A 22,750-nucleotide genomic window follows, 5' to 3' on the forward strand; every position below is an offset into this window, starting at 1 on the left:
AAATCTGAAGCAGAGCAATAACCCATATTGGCCTCCGCTTTGAAGGGTTTATGCTTCTATAGCGTTAATTCAATCGCACAGAATAATATATACTTATTTTCTTTCTTTCAGTGTTTGATCCATTGATTTAATTTTGTAGAAAGAGAAGAAGAATATGTTATAAAATTCTCTTCAAGAAATGTTTTCGTTTGCAATGTTGAGGCAAACTATGAATATGGAGGTGAATCGTGTGTTGGCTGTTCCCACGGTTCGAACACCCAAGTTCACATATTCATCAAACGCGGTACAGTGCAGAGAACGACCTCCGAAGACGAGGTTAGTTCATTACAACCAGCCAAAGACGAAATCTCCTTCCATTCAAAACGTTCAGTCAAACATAACAGCTATCGTGAAGTGCAAGGCACGAATGTGTTTAGTATTGTGTGCTAATGTTTAGCACCACCATTCTAATGATTGTTTCCAGAGTTATCTCCGAGCGTTCTGAAGCGAAAGATTGGAAAATGAAAGGTTTAAACATCATTCACCATTTATTTCTTTGCTATACCGCGCTGAAAACCGTAGCACCAAGATCATCTTGCAGTAAATCCTTTCATCAACCACCTTATTATAGAAGAAGGTTGGGACATAGTACTCGCGCTATTGAGTCTTGCAAATTTCTTGTGTTAGTACGTAAACATGTCCGTTACTCCACAGGATAAAACTTGAATAAAAGCTATTTTTTAAAATTTATTTTTTTAGAGCGATTATCTCGGCCGAGTCCTTTAATGAAGCCAATCAATTAATACTTTGACGGGTAACGGAGACTGTAACAGTGCCTATTCACAGCGACGTACGTAAGGGAATGGGTCCCTGGGTCCGCCTCTGCCCCTGAGAAATCCTGACTTTTCTGTAAATTTAACCTAAATTTAGAGGCATTTTTTTAAGAAATGTTATTGTAATTTATCCTAAGATTTAATTTGGATATCTCCCGAAAAAAATCTTGCTTACGTATCTGCTTATCCATATCCCATACATTGGAGTTAATTATTATTTTTGCAGATTAAGTGTTTTGAGATTATCAGCTTTTTGGGTTAAACCTCCAAAAGATATTGATGAGGTTAAAACGTCATTTAGGTTTACTTGAGGGTATGAGAAACTTGTTTAAACTGCTACCAAACCTGTGTTAAAAGTGTGTGTGTGTTTTTGATTAACCTCAAATATTGGCGAAAACTCACATACTTGGGGTATGAGATATAAGCCACCTCACACATTTGGGGTATGAGGGAATTTATAAAGTCTAGACTATTGTTGTTTAAACTGATAGCAAACATGTGCTTCCCGGAGGTTAAGAGATGTTTTGGTTAAACCTAAAAATATTCGTGAGGTTGAAACATCACATACGTGGGGTATGAGATATAAGACATCACAGGTTTGAATAGAAGAATGAAGGTCCATATAAAACTTATTCCGAAACGCTGAAACCATATCAAAGGTCTGAATAGAAGGGTAAAGGTCCATATAACATTTATTCTTGGAACGCTGAAGCCATATCAAAGGTATGAATAGAAGGGTACAGATCCATATAAAACTTATTTTTGGAACGCTGAAGCCATATCAAAGGTTTGAATAGAAGGGTAAAGGTCCATATAACATTTATTCTTGGAACGCTGAAGCCATATCAAAGGTTTGAATAGAAGGATGAAGGTCCACATAGAACTTATTTTTGGAACGCTGAAACCATATCAAAGGTTTGAATAGAAGGACGAAGGTCCATTTGGAATTTATTCTTGGAACATTGGAGCCATATCAAAGGTTTGAATAGAAGGGTAAAGATCCACATAAAACTTATTCTTGGAACATTGAAGCCATATCAAAGGTTTGAATAGAAGGATGAAGGTCCATTTGGAATTTATTCTTGGAACGCTGAAGCCATATCAAAGGTTTGAATAGAAGGATGAAGGTCCATATAGAACTTATTTTTGGAACGCTGAAACCATATCAAAGGTTTGAATAGAAGGATGAAGGTCCATTTGGAATTTATTCCTGGAACGCTGAAGCCATATCAAAGGTTTGAATAGAAGGATGAAGGTCCATATAGAACTTATTTTTGGAACGCTGAAACCATATCAAAGGTTTGAATAGAAGGATGAAGGTCCATTTGGAATTTATTCTTGGAACATTGGAGCCATATCAAAGGTTTGAATAGAAGGATGAAGGTCCATATAGAACTTATTTTTGAAACGCTGAATTCGTATCATAGGTTTGAATAGAAGGATAAAGGTCCATATAAAACGTTCTTGGAACGTTGAAGCCATATCAAAGGTTTGAATAGAAGGGTAAAGATCCACATAAAACTTATTCTTGGAACATTGAAGCCATATCAAAGGATTGAATAGAAGGATGAAGGTCCATTTGGAATTTATTCTTGGAACGCTGAAGCCATATCAAAGGTTTGAATAGAAGGATGAAGGTCCATATAGAACTTATTTTTGGAACGCTGAAACCATATCAAAGGTTTGAATAGAAGGATGAAGGTCCATTTGCAATTTATTCCTGGAACGCTGAAGCCATATCAAAGGTTTGAATAGAAGGATGAAGGTCCATATAGAACTTATTTTTGGAACGCTGAAACCATATCAAAGGTTTGAATAGAAGGATGAAGGTCCATTTGGAATTTATTCTTGGAACGCTGAAGCCATATCAAAGGTTTCAATAGAAGGATGAAGGTCCATATAAAACGTTCTTGGAACGCTGAAGCCATATCAAAGGTTTGAATAGAAGGATGAAGGTCCATTTGGAATTTCTTCTTGGAACGCTGAAACCATATCAAAATAGAAGGATTAGGGTTCACATGGAACTTATTATTGGAAAGTTGAATCCATATGGAAGGTTTGAATAGAAGGATGAAGGTTGCGCTTGTAGCGTAGTCACTTACGCTCTGATCTTCGGTGCGAGATGTCCCGTGTTCGATTCGCGATCGCGATGGGAATACTCGATCGAACCCATATAAGAACATTTCCACGCCAGCCATCCTAATTAAAGTTTTTTTCTTAGTTTTCCTCATTTACACCAGTCAAGTGCCGAGATGGTACCTAACATAGTTTCTTCTTTCCCCGGGTAGTGTGTTCGCCGAGGGACACCACCCCTCATATATGACTTGCTTAAGACCATAGATGCCGGTAGTGTCCAGAAATGTATATAAATAGAAAAACAAATAAATTGTTTGTACACTGAAGCCATATCAAAATGCCAATTCTCAATTCTCACTATCTTTTACCGTTTTTGCTCTATGAAAATTAACTGAAACTGAAAATGGTATATTTCTACAACTTCCTGTTTTAGTAGAGAGGATACAAAAATCAAGAACGCTTAATCGATTATAGAAATCAGTTTCTCGCTATCTATTATAGTTTCGATTTTATGACGATTAACGTTGAAACCGGAAGACATTTTTAATATGTCAGGTTTGAATGGAAGATTATTAAAAGAGTCGGCAACTATTTTCGGAACATTTAATCGATTCCGGACAGACAGACAGGCGAACGTGGCTGTTCTATAAGTTTTCCGATACTTATGTGTAGCGTAGCTTGGAAGTCTAAGAATTGAATAACATCGAATTTATTAGTGTCGTTTCGTAAACTACAGGTTGTTAAACCTAAAGCCACATTGCCACGTTAAATGAATCTTGTACCTGTCATTACGAAAAAAAAAAAAAAATTCAACCCGATCTTTCTATTTACTCTTTACATGTTACAACTTCTTGAAGGCAAGAAAGGTTTCTCCACACATGCAACACTGCACTCTAGTGGACAAACAGTGAACCACCTCATTAAAAACATGTATTTTGGTGCACTTCCCTTCCCTGTCCAAAATAATCCGTTGTTTCGGAAGCGGCGAAACTGTTTTTTCCTTTATGTCAGCGGGAGGGCGATAGCAGGTAGCAAGCAAGACGTCCCACAAAGTTTCACAATGTTCAACTCCTTGCCAGATGGAGAAAAAATATTTTATGACCCTTTCAAGACTATGTGTACATGGTGAAATATGGTAGCGTTTCAAGATTTATTATTTTTTTTTTTTATGACAGCTACAAGTTCTTCTAACGTGACAATGTGGCTTAAGATTCAATTTTATTTCCAGTGGCCCCGCGTAGCATAGCCTCTAATGCTTTCCCCTTCGACGTGGTTCGATTTCCGGTGGGAGAACTCTGTCGAAAAAGGTGTAAAAAGCTTTTCCAGGCCAACCATCCTGACTGAGGCTTTCCTGGATTTTCCTCATTCAAACCAGGCAAATGCCGAGGTGGTACCTAACTTATAGGTTCCAGGCCGCTTCCTTCCTTCCCTTTCCCCGGATAGTGTGCTCGCCAAGGGACGTCATCCCTCATACATGACGAACTAAATGGCCATAAGTGCCGAAAGCCTAGAAATCTAACTTCTAAAATCCTAAATCAAGTCTATTTCCAAACGAATGAAAGTATATCTAGCCATATTGAAGATTTTCTGTATGATATCAGAATTGCTATAGGCAAATTTCTGACCTATTACAAGTGTCAGTGTTTTAACTCTTGTCTTAATTACGCATTTTCAAGTTGATTAGTATTTTTTTTTTAATCCTTGAAAGGTCTTTTGTTCCTTTGTCAATGTTATTAACCAAAGGTTGTACAAGTAATGAATTAATTGTGTATATCTTTTGGTTTTTTACAGCACACGTTGACAGGCCACAGCGGGAAAGTGTTGGCAGCAAAATTTCTTGGTGAGCCGTCCAAGGTAGTCAGCGGGAGCCATGACAGAACGCTCAAAGTGTGGGATCTGAGGAGTAGAGTTTGTAAGTATTTCTTTTTTATTATTTTACCTTGTTCTTTGTGTCGTTGTCATCATCATAAATGTTATGTTGTTACTTGTAGATTCAAACTAACAATGGCTTCTACATTCCGTTTCTAATCTCTTCCTTTTGATCTAATCTCTTCCTTCCTTTCAATGAGTTGCAATATTCTTCCTTGCCGTGAGAACTGTGTTATTTTCAATCAATTGTAATATTTTTTCCTTTTCGTAATAATTGCGTTATTTTCAGTCCATTGTAATAAAAGTGAAATATTTCAGTTTAACGTCCCGCGATTATGCCGGTTAGGCTAAAGGAGGCGATTATTAAAAAAGTGAATAATAATAATAATAATAATAATAATAATAATAATAATAATAATAATAATAATGTAAAAATTAGTGGAATGAGAAGATGGGAGGAAACGAGAGTATCTCAAAATACATGCAGACACGATGTTGTCCAACACAAGCTTCCTTGACCGGGGATCGAACTAGGGATTCCATGCACCAGAGATAAGCCGTCTGCCACCGAGCCACTGTGTCCCCTCAGTTATAATCTTCTTTCTGTGTAAGAATTGACTTGTTTTCAGTCAGTTGTAAGTTACTTCCTTTATATATACAGGAATATATAAAAGACTTGAGTTCTTTTCAGTTAGTTGTAATCTTCCTTTCCGTAAAAAAAATTGACTTCTTTTCAGTTAGTTGTACTCTTCCTTTCCGTAAAAAAATGACTTCTTTTCAGTTAGTTGTAATCTTCCTTTCCATAAAAAATTGACTTCTTTTCAGTTAGTTGTAATCTTCCTTTCCGTAAAAAATTGACTTCTTTTCAGTTAGTTGTAATCTTCCTTTCCATAAAAAATTGACTTCTTTTCAGTTAGTTGCAATCTTCCTGTCCGTAAAAATTGGCTTCTTTTCAGTCAGTTATAATCTTCCTTTCCATACAGATCGACTTCTTTTCAGTAAATTATACTCCTTCTCCTCTTCGTAAGAATTGCGTTATTTTCAGTCCATTGTAATATTCTTGACGGCAAAATGCGAACAACATCATTTTGCATAAACAGCAGTTCGTGTGTCTGATCTCATTCAGAAATTGCAGGCCATACATAATTCACTAATAGCAGATTCCTTATCACGCTGTTGGCAGACAATGAGAAAAATTACAGGCAGGTCTAACGTGTAAGTAGAATGCATAAAGTGCTTAACAGCGACTTCAATATGAATATCATAGCAAAACAGAAGTTATGAGATGCGCATGGAAAGAAGCGCTCCTTCGTGGCTAAGCGGTTTGCATACGGGTTCGATTCCCGGCGGGAGCTCATGTGGTTCGGACTCCATGTTAATCAGTAGGTCCACGTCTCATATAGCCTTGCTGCTGAACGGGGCGTTAAACTTAAACTCAACTTAAGCGCATGGAAAGAAAGTACAAGAAGAATGAAGATGAAAATAGGAGATTGCATGGCGGAAGAAGTGGAGGAATTCTGCTACTTAGCGAGTAGAATAACAGATACAAATAAGATAGGAAATCCATAATAACTCAGGCGAAGAAGGCGGTTGAAGAAAAATAACAGCTTAGAAATGTACTATACAAAAAAAAAGTTGAAAATTGAATGGTTAGATAAGATATCGAATGATCAATGGGAAAAATAGTAGGAGAAAAAGGAGCAATATACTGAAAAATATTTCGAGAGGACACATTATGAGTAATTAGGAATCACCCTATTATAGTGATTGCGAGTAGTCGTGAAGCTTGACCTACATCTATTAATTTCTACATCCAATAGAACGCAAGGGTGTGCCCTGTTCGTCAACCTCCACCCATGAGAAATTTTGCCAGTGACATTTCTCATGCTATACGGAGAACATCTCCTGAAGGTACAGTGTTGTCGGTTTGCCGCTAAGTTTCGTTTTGTTTTGTTGTGATCGTTGCTTTATAGTTTTGCTATTATTATTGTTACTCTTTAATACGAATAATTTTCTAGTGTTTGTGTTATAGTTCTTCCAGTGCTATTTTATTGACGTTCATTCACCGGTCTTATAAGTTTGACAACATTGTTGGAGCACTTCTTCACTGTTTCACTGTTTCTTAAGAGGTCTTATCCCGGCGAAATTAAAATACCGTTAATTTTACAGTAATTATGTGATACCTTCAAATAGATAAAAAGATAATTGAAATGTGGAACAGAAGCGCCCTAGACAATATTATTTTGCGTAAGGTACTGTTATCACAAGTCATCTAGTGGCTTTCCGTTTTCAGTCATTTAGAAACGCGAAAATTAATGCCGATTTTCAAAAATAGCTCGAAATCGAAAGCAGATAAGCGAGTCGTGTGATAACGGTATCTCATGTAAAATAATATTGTCTAGGGCGCTCTTGTTCCACATTTCTATTATCTTTTAGGGGCCGCGGTGGCTCAGTGGTAGAGCGTTCACCTCTGGTGCTTGGGGTCCTGGGTTCGATCCCAGCCCCCGCCAAGTGAACTTTGTGGTGGACAAACACCGTGTGCGTGAGTTTTCTCGGGGTTCTCCCGTTTCCTCCCACTTTCTTCATTCCACCATTTCACTCATTTCTCATTATCACTGTCTCCTTTAGCCTAACCGGCATAACCGTGGGACGTTAAACTTAAAGATTTCATTTCATTTTTTTTCTATTATCTTTTATCTATTTGAAGATATTGCATAATTCCTATAAAATTAGCGGTATTTTAATTTCGCCGGGACGAGGCCTCTCAAGTGCCCGTTCGGAAGGCAGCTCTACGAATCGTCCCGAATTCTTCCTAAGCATAGCACATGAGGGAAAGCAGTTCTATGATTTGTGTAGAGCCCAGGCTTCACTACTCGCCGTGGTCACTATAGGTGTGGGGAGAGTAACAGAAGGTCACTTAGAGGGAGGACGTGATTCAAATGTATCGACCAAATAATACAAGATGTAGGGAAGAAAAACTAGAGCGGAAATAAAAAAAAATCTAGCTCAATATAGGAAAGAATACAAAGCTGCGTCAAACGAATCGAAAGATTGCTGACCTGAGAGCGTTCAGCGTTCGTGGTGTCTCTCAACAAATCTGGCCAGCAATACGAAAATACGTTAATCCACCTCATACTGTCACACTTTGTTTTGCATTTACCGGTAGTGATAAATCTTCTGTGACTTACTTTTCAAAATCTGAATCAAGGGCGCCCATCACGGGGGGCAAAGTGGAGTGCTCGCCCCCTCCCCTAGATAGGGATGCGCACGAGACAAGATTTGTGGCTGTCTCGTCTCGAAAATGTGTAAAAGTGATGTCTCGACTCGAAAAATGTATATTTCTCTATTAGAAGAGCCGTGTCTCGAGTCGAATTTTGTCAGGAAAATCCTGTCTCGACTCATCTCGTGCGCATCCCTACCCCTAGAGGAAATTATACTTCAGAATATCGAAAGTCCAATAGATTTTTTTTACATTAGTTACAGCAAAATTTGAAACTATTTTTGAAACGTCGCTTATACTTGCCCCCTCTTGGAAACTACAACATGGGCGCCCTTGATCCGAATCGAATTCTTCAGATTCGATTCAAAATCTGAATCGTGCATTCTAGCTTTCGAGCTTCATTACCTTAAATAAAAGTGAAATTATTTATTAAAAGTGATTTGCTTCGATCAGACTTTTATTTAAGACTTTTTATTATTAAAAAAAATATATATTGTTTTTGCACCAAGGACAGTATGTCTTCCGTGTTGAGCTCCGCACGACCATTGCACTTGACTCACTTAGAGTCAGTCAGACAGGCGCGCGTCCAGAAATTTTGGGGAAAGGTTCAAGGTTTAGGGGGATCCAATAATACCACTATGTTTATGTAGTATCGGACGGCAGAGAAATAACTATAAGTAACTTTTAAGAACTGACTCCTATATTCTCACGAAAAATGATAAAATTAGATTGTTTTATCAGAAAAGAAATACAAATTATGAGTAAAATCTGATCTTTAGCCTATATCAAGTATTACTCTCCTAAACTAGTTTTATTAAGAAACTGTACAAGTGTATGTCGAGGACGAAGTTTTTGGGAGCCAGACCCAGTAGACCCCTTGTGGGTACGCCTCTGTTCACACCTCATAACTTGCTGTAGTTTTGGCTTGTCTTCAATATTAAATCGACTACCTCTCTCCATTGGATATCAGGGGATTTAAAAGAGCTATGCATTACGCCTTACTTAACTATAAATAGAAATTTAAAAATAGGGAGTTACTTTACGTCTACCCTGTAGGTTTGTCGGCTACTACTATTTTCAATGACTTCTATAAGAGAGGTTACAGATTCTAGGGTGTTACTGTCTGTCGGTTGTTTCAAATCTCTCAAACTGTGTCCGTTTTGTAGCCAGTCCAATCTGTTCAATTGTAATTCAGAATTTTACATCAAGATTCTGTGCTTGCTACAGTTGTTATTGGAAATGGATGCCTTTCAGTTTAAGAGTCTTCATCCCGGCGATATTAAAATACCGCTAATTTTACAGTAATTATGTGGTATCTTCAAATAGATAAAAGACAATCGAAATGTGAAACAAGAGCGCCCTAGACAATATTATTTTGCGTGAGGTACCGTTATCACAAGTCACCAAGTGGCTTTATGTTTTCAGCTGTTTAGAAACGCGAAAATAAATGCCAATTTTCAAAATGGCTCGAAATCGAAAGCAGATAAGTGATTCGTGATAACGGTTTCTCATGTAAAATGATATTGTCTAGGGCGCTCTTGTTTCACATTTTGATTATCTTTTATCTATTTGAAGATATCACATAATTAATGTAAAATTAGCGGTATTTTAATTTCGCTGGGATGAAGACTCTTAACGTCCCACGATTATGTTCTTTCAGCAAAGGGAGACGGATGATTAAGGCAAGTGAATGATGATGGAAGAATTGGTGGAATCCGAATGTGGGAGGAAACGCGAGTACCCCGAGAAAACTCACGCACACGATATTGTCCACCACAAACTTTCTTGGTCGGAGATCGAATCAGGGACCCCAAGCACCAGAGGTAAGCGCTCTACCACTGAGCCACTGTGTCCAAGGGCGCCGATCCTGGGGCGGCCGGGGCCCCTCCAAAGCTCATGTGGACCTCCTCATTGTATTTATGAATATACAATATTTGCCATAATTTGAATGTAATTTGTCTTATAATCCTCATATATGACTTCCGCATCTGAATGCCCCCCCCCCCAATTTTAAGAGAAATCGGCGCCCTTGACATGACTGTTTTTGGAAATTGTATGGTGTATTTTTCGGAGGGGAAGAGATAACTTTTTTTTTTTTAATAATTGCTTTCCTTTTAGATACCTTGAAGAGGGCTGTACCTTCTTTTAGGAAAAGGTTACAAAGGAATTGAATGCACGGAAGGCTTTTGACGTTACGCTCTGGGGAATCGCAATATATTATTTAGTGGATCATTCAGATGGATGAGAGGATTAATTACAATAGTGTAGTATGCAGTGGGGAAGTTCGGGGCTTAACACCCCGTGGGCATCCCGTACTATATCAAGATATCCTGAATATACAATTATGACACTTCTTCTAAATGAAACAACAAGGAAACAACATTCAGTGCTTGGATCTCTTGACGAAATTCTGCGTACGCCACTGTTTAATTATGTCTATGAAGTGTAGTGAAAAGAGATTCAAGACTAAAAGATCAACTTCATAGTACTCCTATGTTTCGGTATATTACTACCATCTAGTGCGGAGACTTAGAACTACTTCTGAGTTGGCTTCTTTAAAAGCACTGTAATATCACACTAGCGGCACCTGTGGATGATTCTGTGGACTACCAACGCACAAAGGTGCTTTCATTCGAGATCGAACATGAAGATGCAAGTTTGAATTTCAAATGACAATGAACGGTAATGAAATAAAGTAGGTGTGAATTTCCTGCGCCTCAATGGTTTTTCCTGCGGATGATTGTAAATGTGAAATTAGGCGACTGTTATAAGCAAACCTTAAGCTATAGTTTTCGAACACGTACAGTGAAAGTCCCTTTCCTTCATTCCCATATCTTATGCGTTGTGATGGTGGACAAAATCGTGTCCATGGGTTTCTTCGAGTTTCGAACCCAAGACAGACAGGAATAGGTAATGGCGGGAACAGGGGCGGATCCAGGGGGCGATCCCCCCAGTAGAGGAAGCTTTCTTATTTTATATATATAAATAAAACCCATCCCAAAGTTTGGAGCCCTTAAAAGTAGCAGTACGACAACCCACCGCCCCCCCCCCAGAAGTCGCTCCTGGATCCGCCCCTGCGCGGGAACTCCATAACGAGGAACTGTTTAGTTTATACGATTTACCTAACATTGTTAGGGTGGTTAAATCTAAGAAGCTCAGGTGGACAGGCCATGTAGCCAGAATGTAAGAAAGTATGAACGCTTTCAAAATTTTAGCTAGAAACCCAATCGGTAAAAGACTATTAGAAGGACCTAGGCACAGATGGGAAGACAATATTAAGGTGGATCTCGCAGAAATAGGAATACAAAATAGAAACTGGATCCGGTTGACTAAGGACAGAAGTCAATGGAGAGCTGTTGTGAACGCGGTTGAATCCCTGGTATCATAGGCCATACAGTTAGTTAGTTCATGTAATTTTGTTCAGCTCAGTCTCATCTTTGTAGAATTAATTCAGTGGAAACAGAAAAGTTACATTGCACATATTGTATTCTTACGAATAACTTTTTGAATCTCATTTTTATGCAGTTTTCGTTTTAAGTGCTTTAGTTGCTATGCTATGCTATGTTATTGGGTGGTTCGGCCCCGGAGACTCCCCCTGAGGTACGCCAATGGCTTTGATCGTAAACCATATTTGGAGTTACAGATCAGTGCCACTATCTGGAAAAAGAACTGTTTTGTGCTGGAATTTTTGAGAGAAAGAAAAAAATGTTTTCCGTAAAACGCCTAGGTCAGTTGAACAAAAGTCCAGTGCTCTACTGAACTTCTCTCAGCGATTTCATTAAAGATGTTCGAAAGAGGGATTTCATTAAAATTAACTGTTTATATAATTTCTCATATTATGGGGAGAAAAGCATGGAGGTGCATATATGTTATGTTGGGCGCCTTTGTTACGAATGTCAAACGGAAGCACCTTATTTGCTACGCAGCTCCCCGACCAATAGAAATGAACTGCGAATAGCGGTTGCACGCCCCTGAAGAGTGAAAAAACAGAATATTCAATTAGGCTTATTTCCATTGTTGATAGAAAATCCAATTAATTTATCTATCATTGTCAATTAGACAGAAGGATTGGCGTGAAACGTGGAACAACATCCGTTTCAAAATGTTTTGGAGCCTTATCGAAATTTTACGCTTAAACATTCGGAAGATTTTTTTTTTTTTTTTTTTATCGTTATTGTTAAAACAGTTCTGTTATAGTTCAGGTCAGGTCGTTTCGCGCTTAGATTACAATTTGCTAATTCAATGGTATTCTGTTTATTATGCAATCTGCAACAATCAGGATTTTTAAATGAATTATTCAGAACGTAAAACTCGTTACAACTTACAAGTACTGTAACAACTAATAACTTTGTGTTACACGACAAAATTAGATTAGGTCGATGTTGAACTTCCTCCTCGTTTAACAAGGTAGAGACTATCACACGATAAGCCATTTTATTAACAAGGGAGACATGTTGCACATACTTAACAGACAAGTTGATGGAATTTTTCCCTATAGATGTATTTATTTTCAAAATTAGTCTAATATGGCTGCAAGTAATCATATAAATTTTAACTTAATTGATTAATTATCAAAAAATGTCTTAATGCAGATCCAATAACTAGTGATAACATGCTTTCTGGAGATGTTGAAACTTGCAAACTCGAATCACCTCCGTGAAGTTGCCCCCCTCCATAGGAGCACTAATGATCTCTTCTAGTGCAATCGTTAGTGCTTTTTAGAACACCAACTTCCAACATTAGTGCTTCAATAGTTTGAACGCTAGAAGCGAAAAACTTTGGGGTACAACTTCGTTTGCCCCCATAAAGCACTAACGATTAAACCTATTGCATCCGGTAGTGCATCGTCAGTGCTTCTAGCAAACACTAATAGTTTCATTAGTACTTCACTATTAGTGTAGATATGGCCAGTTATATGTGGCTAAACTTCCATAAGAAATACATGGGGAACTGTTGCTTGGGTCAAATTCCCACCAAATTCAAAAGCACTAATGATTTCTTCTAGTGCAATCTTCAGTGCTTCATTAGTGCTTCTTAGAGCACCAACTCATAATATTAGTGCTTCAATAGTTCGAACGCTAGAAGCAAAACTTTAGCCTCCCTAAGGAAGTACTAACGATGAAACCTAGTGCAATCGATAGTGCATCGTTATTGCTTCTAAAAATACTAATAGTTTTGTTAGTGTTTCACTATTGGTATAGTGTGGCCAATTATGTGTCACGAAACTTCCATAAGAAATGGGTCAAATTCCCGCCAAATTCAAAAGCACAGTAGTGATCTCTTCTAGTGCAATCATTGGTGCTTCTTAGAGCACCAATTCACATCAGTGCTTCATTAATTTGGACGCTAGAAGCAAAAATAAATAAATAAATAAATAAATAAATAAAATAAATAAATAAATAAATAAAACCATAGCCAAAAGTTTTTTTTAGTTTAACATCCCATGTTTATACCCCAAAATTAAGGGAGATGATGATGATGATAATGAACGAATTAGTGGAATGAAGAAAATTGATGGAAACGGGAAAATCCCAAGAAAACCCACAAACACGGTATTGTCCACCAGAAGGACATTTTGTTTGTATTACGTGCGTAATCAAACATAAGCTAAAAACACGGGAATATAACTTAAGAGACCCTATCATTGCGAAATTAAAATATCGCTAATTTTACAGTAATTATGTGATATCTTCAAATAGATAAAAGATAATCGAAATGTGGAACAAGAGCGCCCTAGACAATGCTATTTGGATGAGCTACCCTTATCACGAGTCACCTAGTAACTTTCTGTTTCCAGCCATTTAGAAACGCGAAAATAAATGCCAATTTTCTAAATGGCTGGAAATAGAAAGCAGATAAGCGAGTCGTGATAACGGTATCTCATGTAAAATAATATTGTCTAGGGAGGTCTTGTTCCGCTTTTCGATTGTCTTTTATCCATTTGAAGATATCACATAATTACTCTAAAATTAGCGGTATTTTAGTTTCGTCGTGATGAGGCCTTTTAAGTGTGGAATACAAAATTATCATGATAGTAGACACAACTAGAATGTATTTAATATGTGTCTGATGTATTCCGTCCATTTTTTTATTTCACTTTAAGTCAATATGTTGATCTTTCGAATGGTCTTCATAAACATCAGTGTAAACAGAACTAAAGCGCCAAAATATGTTTGAATTATTACGTTTGCTTCTTGAAAACAGCAGAAAATATATAATAATATCTTTCTTTCTTTTTTTATAATTTGTTGCAGGTGAGGCAACTAAGTTCGCTGGCTCCAGTTGTAACGACTTAGTCACTTGTGATAGTTCGGGTTCCATCATCATAAGCGGCCATTTTGACAAGAGGATAAGGTTCTGGGATATGCGATCTGAGACCACCACAAACGATATAATGCTTCAGGGAAAAGTTACATCACTTGACCTTTCCAGAGGTAAGATAATCTTCAGCGGTATTCTAAGTCTAAAAGATAACATAACCTATGCTAAATCCACTCACAACTTCAAAACCGTTGCAGTTTTTGGAAAAATAACTTTACCGTCGGATTTCTCTTCGAACGAGGATGTTGTTAAGTATGTCACACGACCATGTTGCCGTTTAAAATAAACAAGTTGATTCCAATATGGCGGCCACCAAGATGGCGTACAGCCTTAACCACGTCATAGTGTTTTACCTTCCCACCAACATTGATCTCAATTGACATCGAATCGACTGCGTTTACAGTTTCTCAAATATTTACTCCCGTCCAGACCTTTGGCCACATCCTGTCTAACTCTGAAGCTATTCTCTGTTGAGCACACGTCCATATGAACTTCTTTTCTTATGTTGGTTCCCATATTGTGACACATTTTTGTAACACCCTGTATATGTATCCGTACAAATAAATATTTTTTATTGTAATTCAATTAGTAAGAGAGAAACTTGACCAGCGGCTACTTAGAGCGTTCGTAAAGCGTTTTTATTGCTCATGCGTATGCTTGGAATACGCTGACCACGTATTTAAATGTGCATGGCTAATCACAATGCGCTACAAACGCGAAAGAATATAAACGCTGAGAAAACGTCAGCTTGAGCGTATTTAGTGCGTTTCGGAACAATAGACCGCCTGATATTTAAAAAATGTCTAATGGAAGGAGAAAAAGGAAAGACGTGTTGCCAGGCAAGGGGACTTTTAGCAAGAAACGGCTGCTTGGAAGATGATTTGTGCAGAGAATTGGAACTCTACTATTAGCCTATAGACCTGGATTTGGCATAAAAGACCTGAAAAGCCTGACTTGCTCACAGTATCATTTATAACTCTGGCGGAAGTAAAATTACCGATTAGCCACCTAGGTCGCGTTCGCTGTGGTCGAATAGCCGCACGCTAAAACCTGTCAAGTTTGTCCCTGCTGCTGAGGAATGTAGCCAAAAAAGGACATATCCCCTCGAAACTTTGGTCAAGGACAAAATTGGAAAGGGGTTAAAACAAAAACTTAGGAAAGAAAAGAGAAATAGAATAGAAAATAATAATCCTAATCAAATCTACTCTCAGACTTAGTATTATGATAGTAGAATGGAATTTAATACCAATAGGACCACGTTCTTCAAATAAGATTAAGCTGTTACTTTGGAGTAAATAGGATTTAATCGAGAGTGGCGCTATTACTTTGAGTAAATCGACTATTCTAGGGGTAACATTTATTCTGCCACGTTTGGACATGTAAATTCAAAATCCGCGAGTAAAGTGTGAATTCCTGCAAGACAAGGCAATGGTGGGGACGTCTAGAAATTTAATGTTTGCTAATGATTCGAGCGAGGATGATGTTTATGTTAGAATCCGCACTGTAACCAATAACCGTGAAAATAAGTGCCTCCTACCATAAAAAATATACGGTTTACCGTAAATTACCGTAAAATATACGGTACCAAATTTGTTTCTAAACACGGTCAATATTCTTTTGCTTCTAAATATACGGTCTGCCGTTTTTATGAAAAAACGGTGGTCCGTAAAATTTAGGGTAATCGGATGGCAGCAAGAGTTGACGGTAATCGGTCAGTAAATTTAAGGCGAAATTTTTTACAGTGCGGCGACCAATAGAGTGAATCAGAGAAAGAGCAAATTTATTTGAGAATTACGGTAATATATTTTCGGTAGAATAAATATAGTAAATTGTCTCTACTCGGCATCATTGAGCATGCATAGTATGTCGAGAAAATAGCAGAACTTTTAAAAATTAAACAAAACGAATTAGGTATATTAGCAACTGTAGTTCTTTTAATTCAAAATACACCGCTGGGCACGTTCAATCAAGGCAAGCATAGAGTTCTTAATGTCCTTTTTCGGAATCGACTCAATGGCCCTCGTCACGGCAGACTGGACGTGTGTAACATTGTCACAAAATGTTCCTTTCATGGCCAGTTTTAATTTTGGAAATAGGAAATAGTCATACGGCGATAAATCAGGCAAATAAGGAGGATGTGGAAGCACACTTTTTTTAGCCAAGTTTTTGGTCGTCAGTTCTGGTGTGTGAAACAAATTGAGCACAGACTTTCCTTTGTCAAAATTTCGTGAATCGTGTCTTTCATCGTATTTAATTCCTCCGCCATCCATCTCACAGTCGAATTCGCATCGTGGGCGATCATTTCACGCACTTGCTACACCAATGCATCACGATTTTTGCTTCCGGTTTGCCTGGCTTTGGGTCGTACGACCGTCTCAGAATCGCGTATACCACAGGAACACATGTGTACGAGATAAGCGCTCGTCACGATACACTTGTTTCATAATTTCAAATGTTTGTGTAAATGTTTTACCTAGCTTGAAACAAAATTTAATATTGACTCCTCGCTCCATTGTGTTTTTGTGACAAGGTGACACCAGATACACTCACTTTTCTTGCAATAACTTGACACTCCTGTAATCGTTTCTTACGATTGTGGTCTCGTTTTGTTGAGCAGATATTCAGCTTTCCGATGATGTTGCTTCGATAGACGGAGCTAGAGTTTATCTGTAAAGAACAAAAGTTCCGTTACTTTTCCTACATACTGCGTAAATTAGAATTTTCCTCTGACATGTAATTTATTTGTTGTTTTCTTTGGTGCTATTTCGATGTAACAATAGGAAATCTATAGTTCGACATTTTGTATTAGGCCTATATATTTAAATTAATCTTAAATGCTGAATGTGAATGCATAACCTTTAATTTTTATTAGTTACTGAGTTTTCACTTCCAAATATTGCGTATGTCAATACTTAACTGAGAACGGGGGCGCGGTGGATCAGTGGTAGAGCGTTCACCTCGGTGCTTGGGGTCCCTGGTTCGATCCCAGCTCGCCCCGTGTGGACTCGGGGTTCTCCCGTTTCCTCCCGCTTTCTTCATTCCACCATTTCATTCATTTCTCATCATCACCGTCTCCTTTAGCCTAACCGGCATAACCGTGGGACGTAAAACTCAAAAAATTTCATTTAACTGAGAACACACTTGTACTCAGTTTTCAACAGCTATACCAGACGAAATTATACTTAAGAGCCTGACATACCAAAAATAATACAAAATTTACAAGTTTTCTTTTGCGTGTTTTTCATAAGTGAAAGGAGATAATGAAATGCAACTTACCACAATCATATATAATGTTATTCTACAACAGAAAATATGAACCTCAAGAATTTTCAGTATTGCCATCCATAGAAATTACAGTGTTGCCAGGATAACACCCCAAATCCCCTAAAATCTAAATTAAGGCAGCGACTAGAGGAACGAACTCAACTGCATTTGATTATGTAGCATGTTGTTTTGGTGTCCTGTGAAATATTTTTAAATAACATTATTATTTAATTTTTAATAACTATGTTAAAACTATTTTGTTTATTACAAACTAAATACAACTATTATTTTAAAAGTAGTTCATAGGATTGCAAGACGTAATCAAATACAGTTGAGTTCGTTCCCCTAGTCGCTGCCTTAATTTAGATTTTGGGAAAAATGTTATTCTGGCAAATACTGTAATTTCTATGAATGGCAACACTGAAAATTCTTCAGGTTCATAATTTCTATCGTAGAATAACATTATCTCTGTGGTAAGTTGCATTTCATTATCTCCTTTCACTTATGAAAAACAAGCAAAAGAAAAATAGTAAATTTTGTGTTATTTTACTATGTTAGGCTCTTTAAATACATGTGTGCATATTTGAGTTTTAAACACTGAGTACATGGGCTATCTCAGTGTGAAATGCTTTGCTAAGGAGTCCCAGTGCCTGTCCTTAGATATTACCAAATCTAATATTTGGAAGTTAATAATACAGTAACTAATAAAATCCAAGAACACGAACTTACACTCAAACTTATGCATACGATCAAAAAACGTTTTCACTGGTATTCAGATATGTGTTTTCAGCTGAGAAACAGCGTGCTGTACTAAGCGGGTGACAAACATATTATTTGTACCTGTATTCAGAAACAAATTTCGTGCGCTAATAGCGTCAATAGTTTAAAGATGAGAAAGTCCTAATTTTCAGGTGGTATAAGCTTCCCCCTATCTGAAACACTTTTGGTAGTACTCAGGGCCAGTCCTAGGCAATTTCCCGCCCTGTGCAATTGCATCATTTGCCACCCCCTTTCTTCAGAAAGAACAAATCTTAAAAGCCACGATTTTAAGTATGTTACCCCATCATGAACAACAAATGGGAAGGAAAGTGCACTCGCACTCAGAAAGGCCTAAACACTACAAATACAATCGCGTTGTAGTCTGTTCTTTTCCTTTAAATAATAATCAATTATCTTAGAGAAAGATAAAGCAAACACACCTGCAGAGGGAACCTGGTAATCCTTTTTATAGAATCTGATATCGAGTTTTAATCTCAGTATATTACTTTGCAATTACGATGCAACTAGCTATCTTACCTTTATTCCTTGATTTTCCTTGTACATTTGTTAGAAAAATTAAAAGAAGAAAACTTGTTTCCACCTTCAATGATAAGGGATTTATTTGTAACAAAGAGAGGACTAGTTTTCATATCAAAATTGTGATAGCTAACTAAATGGAACAGGTGTTCGCTACTGTTCGAGAATTGAGTTTTTGTATTAATCAAGCAATTTATACTGGTATTTGTTTAACCATTTGCTTTAGCACTATCCACGTGACTTTAAACTAATGAGACCTAAACATGATTTATGGATGTAGTATTCAAATAGAAGGTTAGCTTAGTAAATTTTACACCCATCATCATGAAGTCTGTTTCCAATATTTATTTTAAATAATATACTTATGACAGATTTTGTCGCCCCGTACAAATGCACGTGTTGCACATATGGTAGAGCCGGCCTTGGTAATACTTAACTCTTTTTATTGTGTTTTGTATTAAGTGTATGCTAATATTTTAAAAAGAAAATTAGAGGTTCATTTTTTTATATACCAATAGAGAGTTAATAAATTGAAATTTAATGAATTTGGGTGGGTGTGGTTCCCAGTAACAACATGCGGACCTATAAACTAGAAAGGAAGTTTCTGAAGCATAAACCACGAAAGGTTTTCCTGTCTTTGCCCCTCCCCGAAATGAAATTCTGTCTACCCCATGTCGTAAGCGTCGGTGGACCGCCGATGATCAACTAGCGAGATCTCGCAAAAAATTCGTGGCCCCACAGCGACGATCCGCAGTGGCCTCACTTCCGTTTTGAAAATTATACCACCAGCGACAGAGACGCGAGGAAACGCCAATCAACCACAAAATTACTCCCACAAAATATGTTAAATCGCCTATATGCATGATTTGTTTACATTAAGGTGAGTCTAAAAAACACTTTAAAAAAAGTAACCCGGGGTGGGCGCGAACCACCAGCCTTACGATTATTAGGCGCGTGTTTTTTCAGCTTCGTCACAGAGGCGATGAAGGAAACTTCGCTTGTAGAGGAATAAATCGTTGAGGTCTTTTTAATTTGGTCAATCAAACTGCTCCTTTAACTGTGTATATCGTACGATAACAGTTTGGGATCAGATAAAATGTATTCGCCGTGTAATTTTATAACAAAATGACGCGCGTATTACTTTATTTCATAGTTCTCCCATGTTCATTTTCTAATGATTGGCGACAGTTGTCATCTTAATTTATACAATTATGCACACTCATCTCAAGATTTTTTACTTCATGATATAGAGGCAAGGGTTACTCTTGACCCCTGGAGCTCACTTTAGAAACGATTCGTCAGGTAAAAATAATATATAATAACCGCATACACATGACTGGCGAGAATTCGTGTTGGTTCCTTCACGACGAATTGGAGGAGTGTGGACCAAAATGAAGTCCTCGCTGCTACGCGGTGGTAACTTTAACACTCCGACTCTAAATATCTGTTTCGACTCGACGAAATCCTGTCGCCAGTGGCACACTAGCGGCAATCCTTCGACGTATCGCTATATCGACGATCGACATTTACTGGCAAGTGGATCAGTAGGTTGGCGACGTTTATGCCATGGGGTATATGCTTGTCCCTGCAAAATGTTTTCCGCTGTTTATTGAATTATTCTGATATAAGCATATACTGTTATTATTGTATAAGTACGAGATGCCTCTTATAAAAGGTGTATACTTTGTTATTCAGTCCAAAGTGACACAGTTAGACAGATTTTACTGTAATTAAAATTAATCAAATGATTGATTGTTTTGCAGATAGTAACTACCTCTTGAGCTGTGTGAGAGATGACACGTTGAAGATATTGGATCTGAGAATGAATCAAATTGTTAACAATTTTTCGTAAGTATAATAATGTCTTTTTAATATTTCGTGTAGTTTCATGTGTGCAGATAGAAGTGTTTCTTAAATGTACAAGTATTATTAAACGGTATAATGGTGTTTCATAAATCTATGCTTCAAGAGATTGGCTAAGCTGCCAGTGCATATATTTACATAATCAAGGTCAACTCATTTTTTTTTATATCTTACTTTTACAGTAACCTGCCATTTAGTCTTTTTATATGCTAAGTGGAATATAACCCTTATACGAGGGAGGATCAGAAACTAAGATTACAAGGCCGATATTTCTGGAGTTTCGCCTGTTATAGAGGAATAAGGAGTGTGTGGTAATTGTAGTACATGGAGTTGCTAACTGTGCAGTTTCAGCCACCCGACACTTACGGCACTAGTTGTAGGTAAACACAAATGGCAACTCGTTTGGAAAACTGTTATCGCCGGTTGAAATTTTTGGAAAGAGGGCTGACCGAAACTGTGAGCAGGGTGTCTATCGGTCATGAAAGTCACGAAAGTCATGAAAAAGTCACGAAATCAAAAATCAGTTATGAAAGTCAAGAAAAAGTCACGAAATTTAGCTTTTGCGTCATGATTTTTTTTATCTGTACAAATTTAAGTACAGAATGGAAAAGTTTGTTCCATAAAACGTCAAAATGTCTATGAAGTCTTTAAACGCTACCAAATCGCAAGTAAAGCACGCTTCTATCGCATGCATGAAAATTGGCCTAATTCGCATCCAAATTCGCTCATGAGAATGTGACTAAATTTTATGGTTTGGTAAAGAAAAGGTCCCGAAAAATTCACGAAATTTCATTTTGGAATTTAGTAGACACCCTGGTGAGACCTTGACACAATTACGCGAAGCAATCAGAGGAAACGTCTAGAACTTCACACTGAGGGCGTCACCTTCCTTCACGACAACGCCTGCCCGAATACAGCCCAGAAGACCGCCATGTTGTTGAGACAGTTTCGCAGGGACATTATCGACCACCTTCCCTACAGCCCAGACTTCGCTCCAAGACTATTCCCACACTTGAACAAGCACGTATGAGCTCATCGCTTCGCTTAAGACGATGATGTGAAACATTCTGTGATAACATAGCTGAACGCGCAAAGACAGGATTTTTACCAGGAGGGAATCTTCAAACTCATCCCATGATGCGGCAAGTGCTTCAACCGATATGAAGACTATGTCGAAAAATACCCTATTGTGTGTTCTATTTGCTGGCTGTATTGGTTGTATGAAATAATATAGACACGTGTCACTGCAGGTTTGGTAACCTTACTTTCTGATCACTCCTGGTACAAAGGAATATGAAAGCAAAGCAAACTTTAAGACAGTACAGGAACTTGATTTACATTCTTGTACTTTCGAGGAAGAAGCTCAATATGAATTGAAACAAATAAAGGAAAATGAAAGAACTCATGTAGTTCTGCATATAATGCAATCTTAAAAACTACTATTGAATTTTTAAACGGGAATCAAATATGTTTATTTTTCTTTGTATTAGTAATGGCTACTATGTGTGTTGTGCAATTTTTTAAAATTATTATTATTTTCAGAGCGGACGGGTTCAAAGTAGGATGTGATTGGTCTCGAGCAGCCTTCAGTCCTGATGGCCAATACGTGTCTGTGGGATCAGCAGATGGTTCAGTATTCATATGGAATGCAGCGAACGGAAAAGTAGAGACCGTTCTCAAGGAACATTCGTAAGTAGTGACTGAACATTCGTAAGTAGAAAATATGTAACTCTCGATAAGGGATAGATAGGCCTATGATCCGTTATCTGAATACTATCCGTTATTGGATTCCATTATCTGGACACGGTTATCACTAAATCTTTCTATCAATTTATTTCAAAAAACAATGTCCTTCACCAAAATTTTCGCTTGAAAATTATTTAAGAGTTGTGTCTTATCGTATTGTCCCGATTGAAGAAATAAATTTCCAAATTACTGTTTTTTTTTTTCTGTAATTTATAGTCGAAGAGCAGAGAAGATTAGATATCTGTTAGAAACAGAGTGCAGCAAAAATTTTTTTTTAAAAGAG

General features: G+C 37.5%; 1 protein-coding gene across 3 annotated transcripts in view; it reads left to right on the forward strand.

The window, feature by feature from the left end:
• LOC145684458 (autophagy-related protein 16-1-like) overlaps positions 1 to 22,750 on the forward strand; it is a 483,875-nt gene that overhangs the window by 449,837 nt on the left and 11,288 nt on the right. For all 3 annotated transcript variants that reach the window (XM_081756872.1, XM_081756871.1, XM_081756873.1), the window contains 4 exons: positions 4,680 to 4,800; positions 14,232 to 14,411; positions 20,622 to 20,706; positions 22,264 to 22,410. In XM_081756872.1, coding sequence (XP_081612998.1) covers positions 14,342 to 14,411; positions 20,622 to 20,706; positions 22,264 to 22,410 — 302 coding nt within the window. In that variant the 5' untranslated portion in view covers positions 4,680 to 4,800; positions 14,232 to 14,341. The remainder of the gene's footprint in view (positions 1 to 4,679; positions 4,801 to 14,231; positions 14,412 to 20,621; positions 20,707 to 22,263; positions 22,411 to 22,750) is intronic.

The sequence above is a fragment of the Thermobia domestica genome, chromosome 4 (genome assembly GCF_964235325.1).
Source record: "Thermobia domestica chromosome 4, izTheDome1.hap1.1, whole genome shotgun sequence".
NCBI classification, from domain to species: Eukaryota; Metazoa; Arthropoda; class Insecta; order Zygentoma; family Lepismatidae; genus Thermobia; species Thermobia domestica.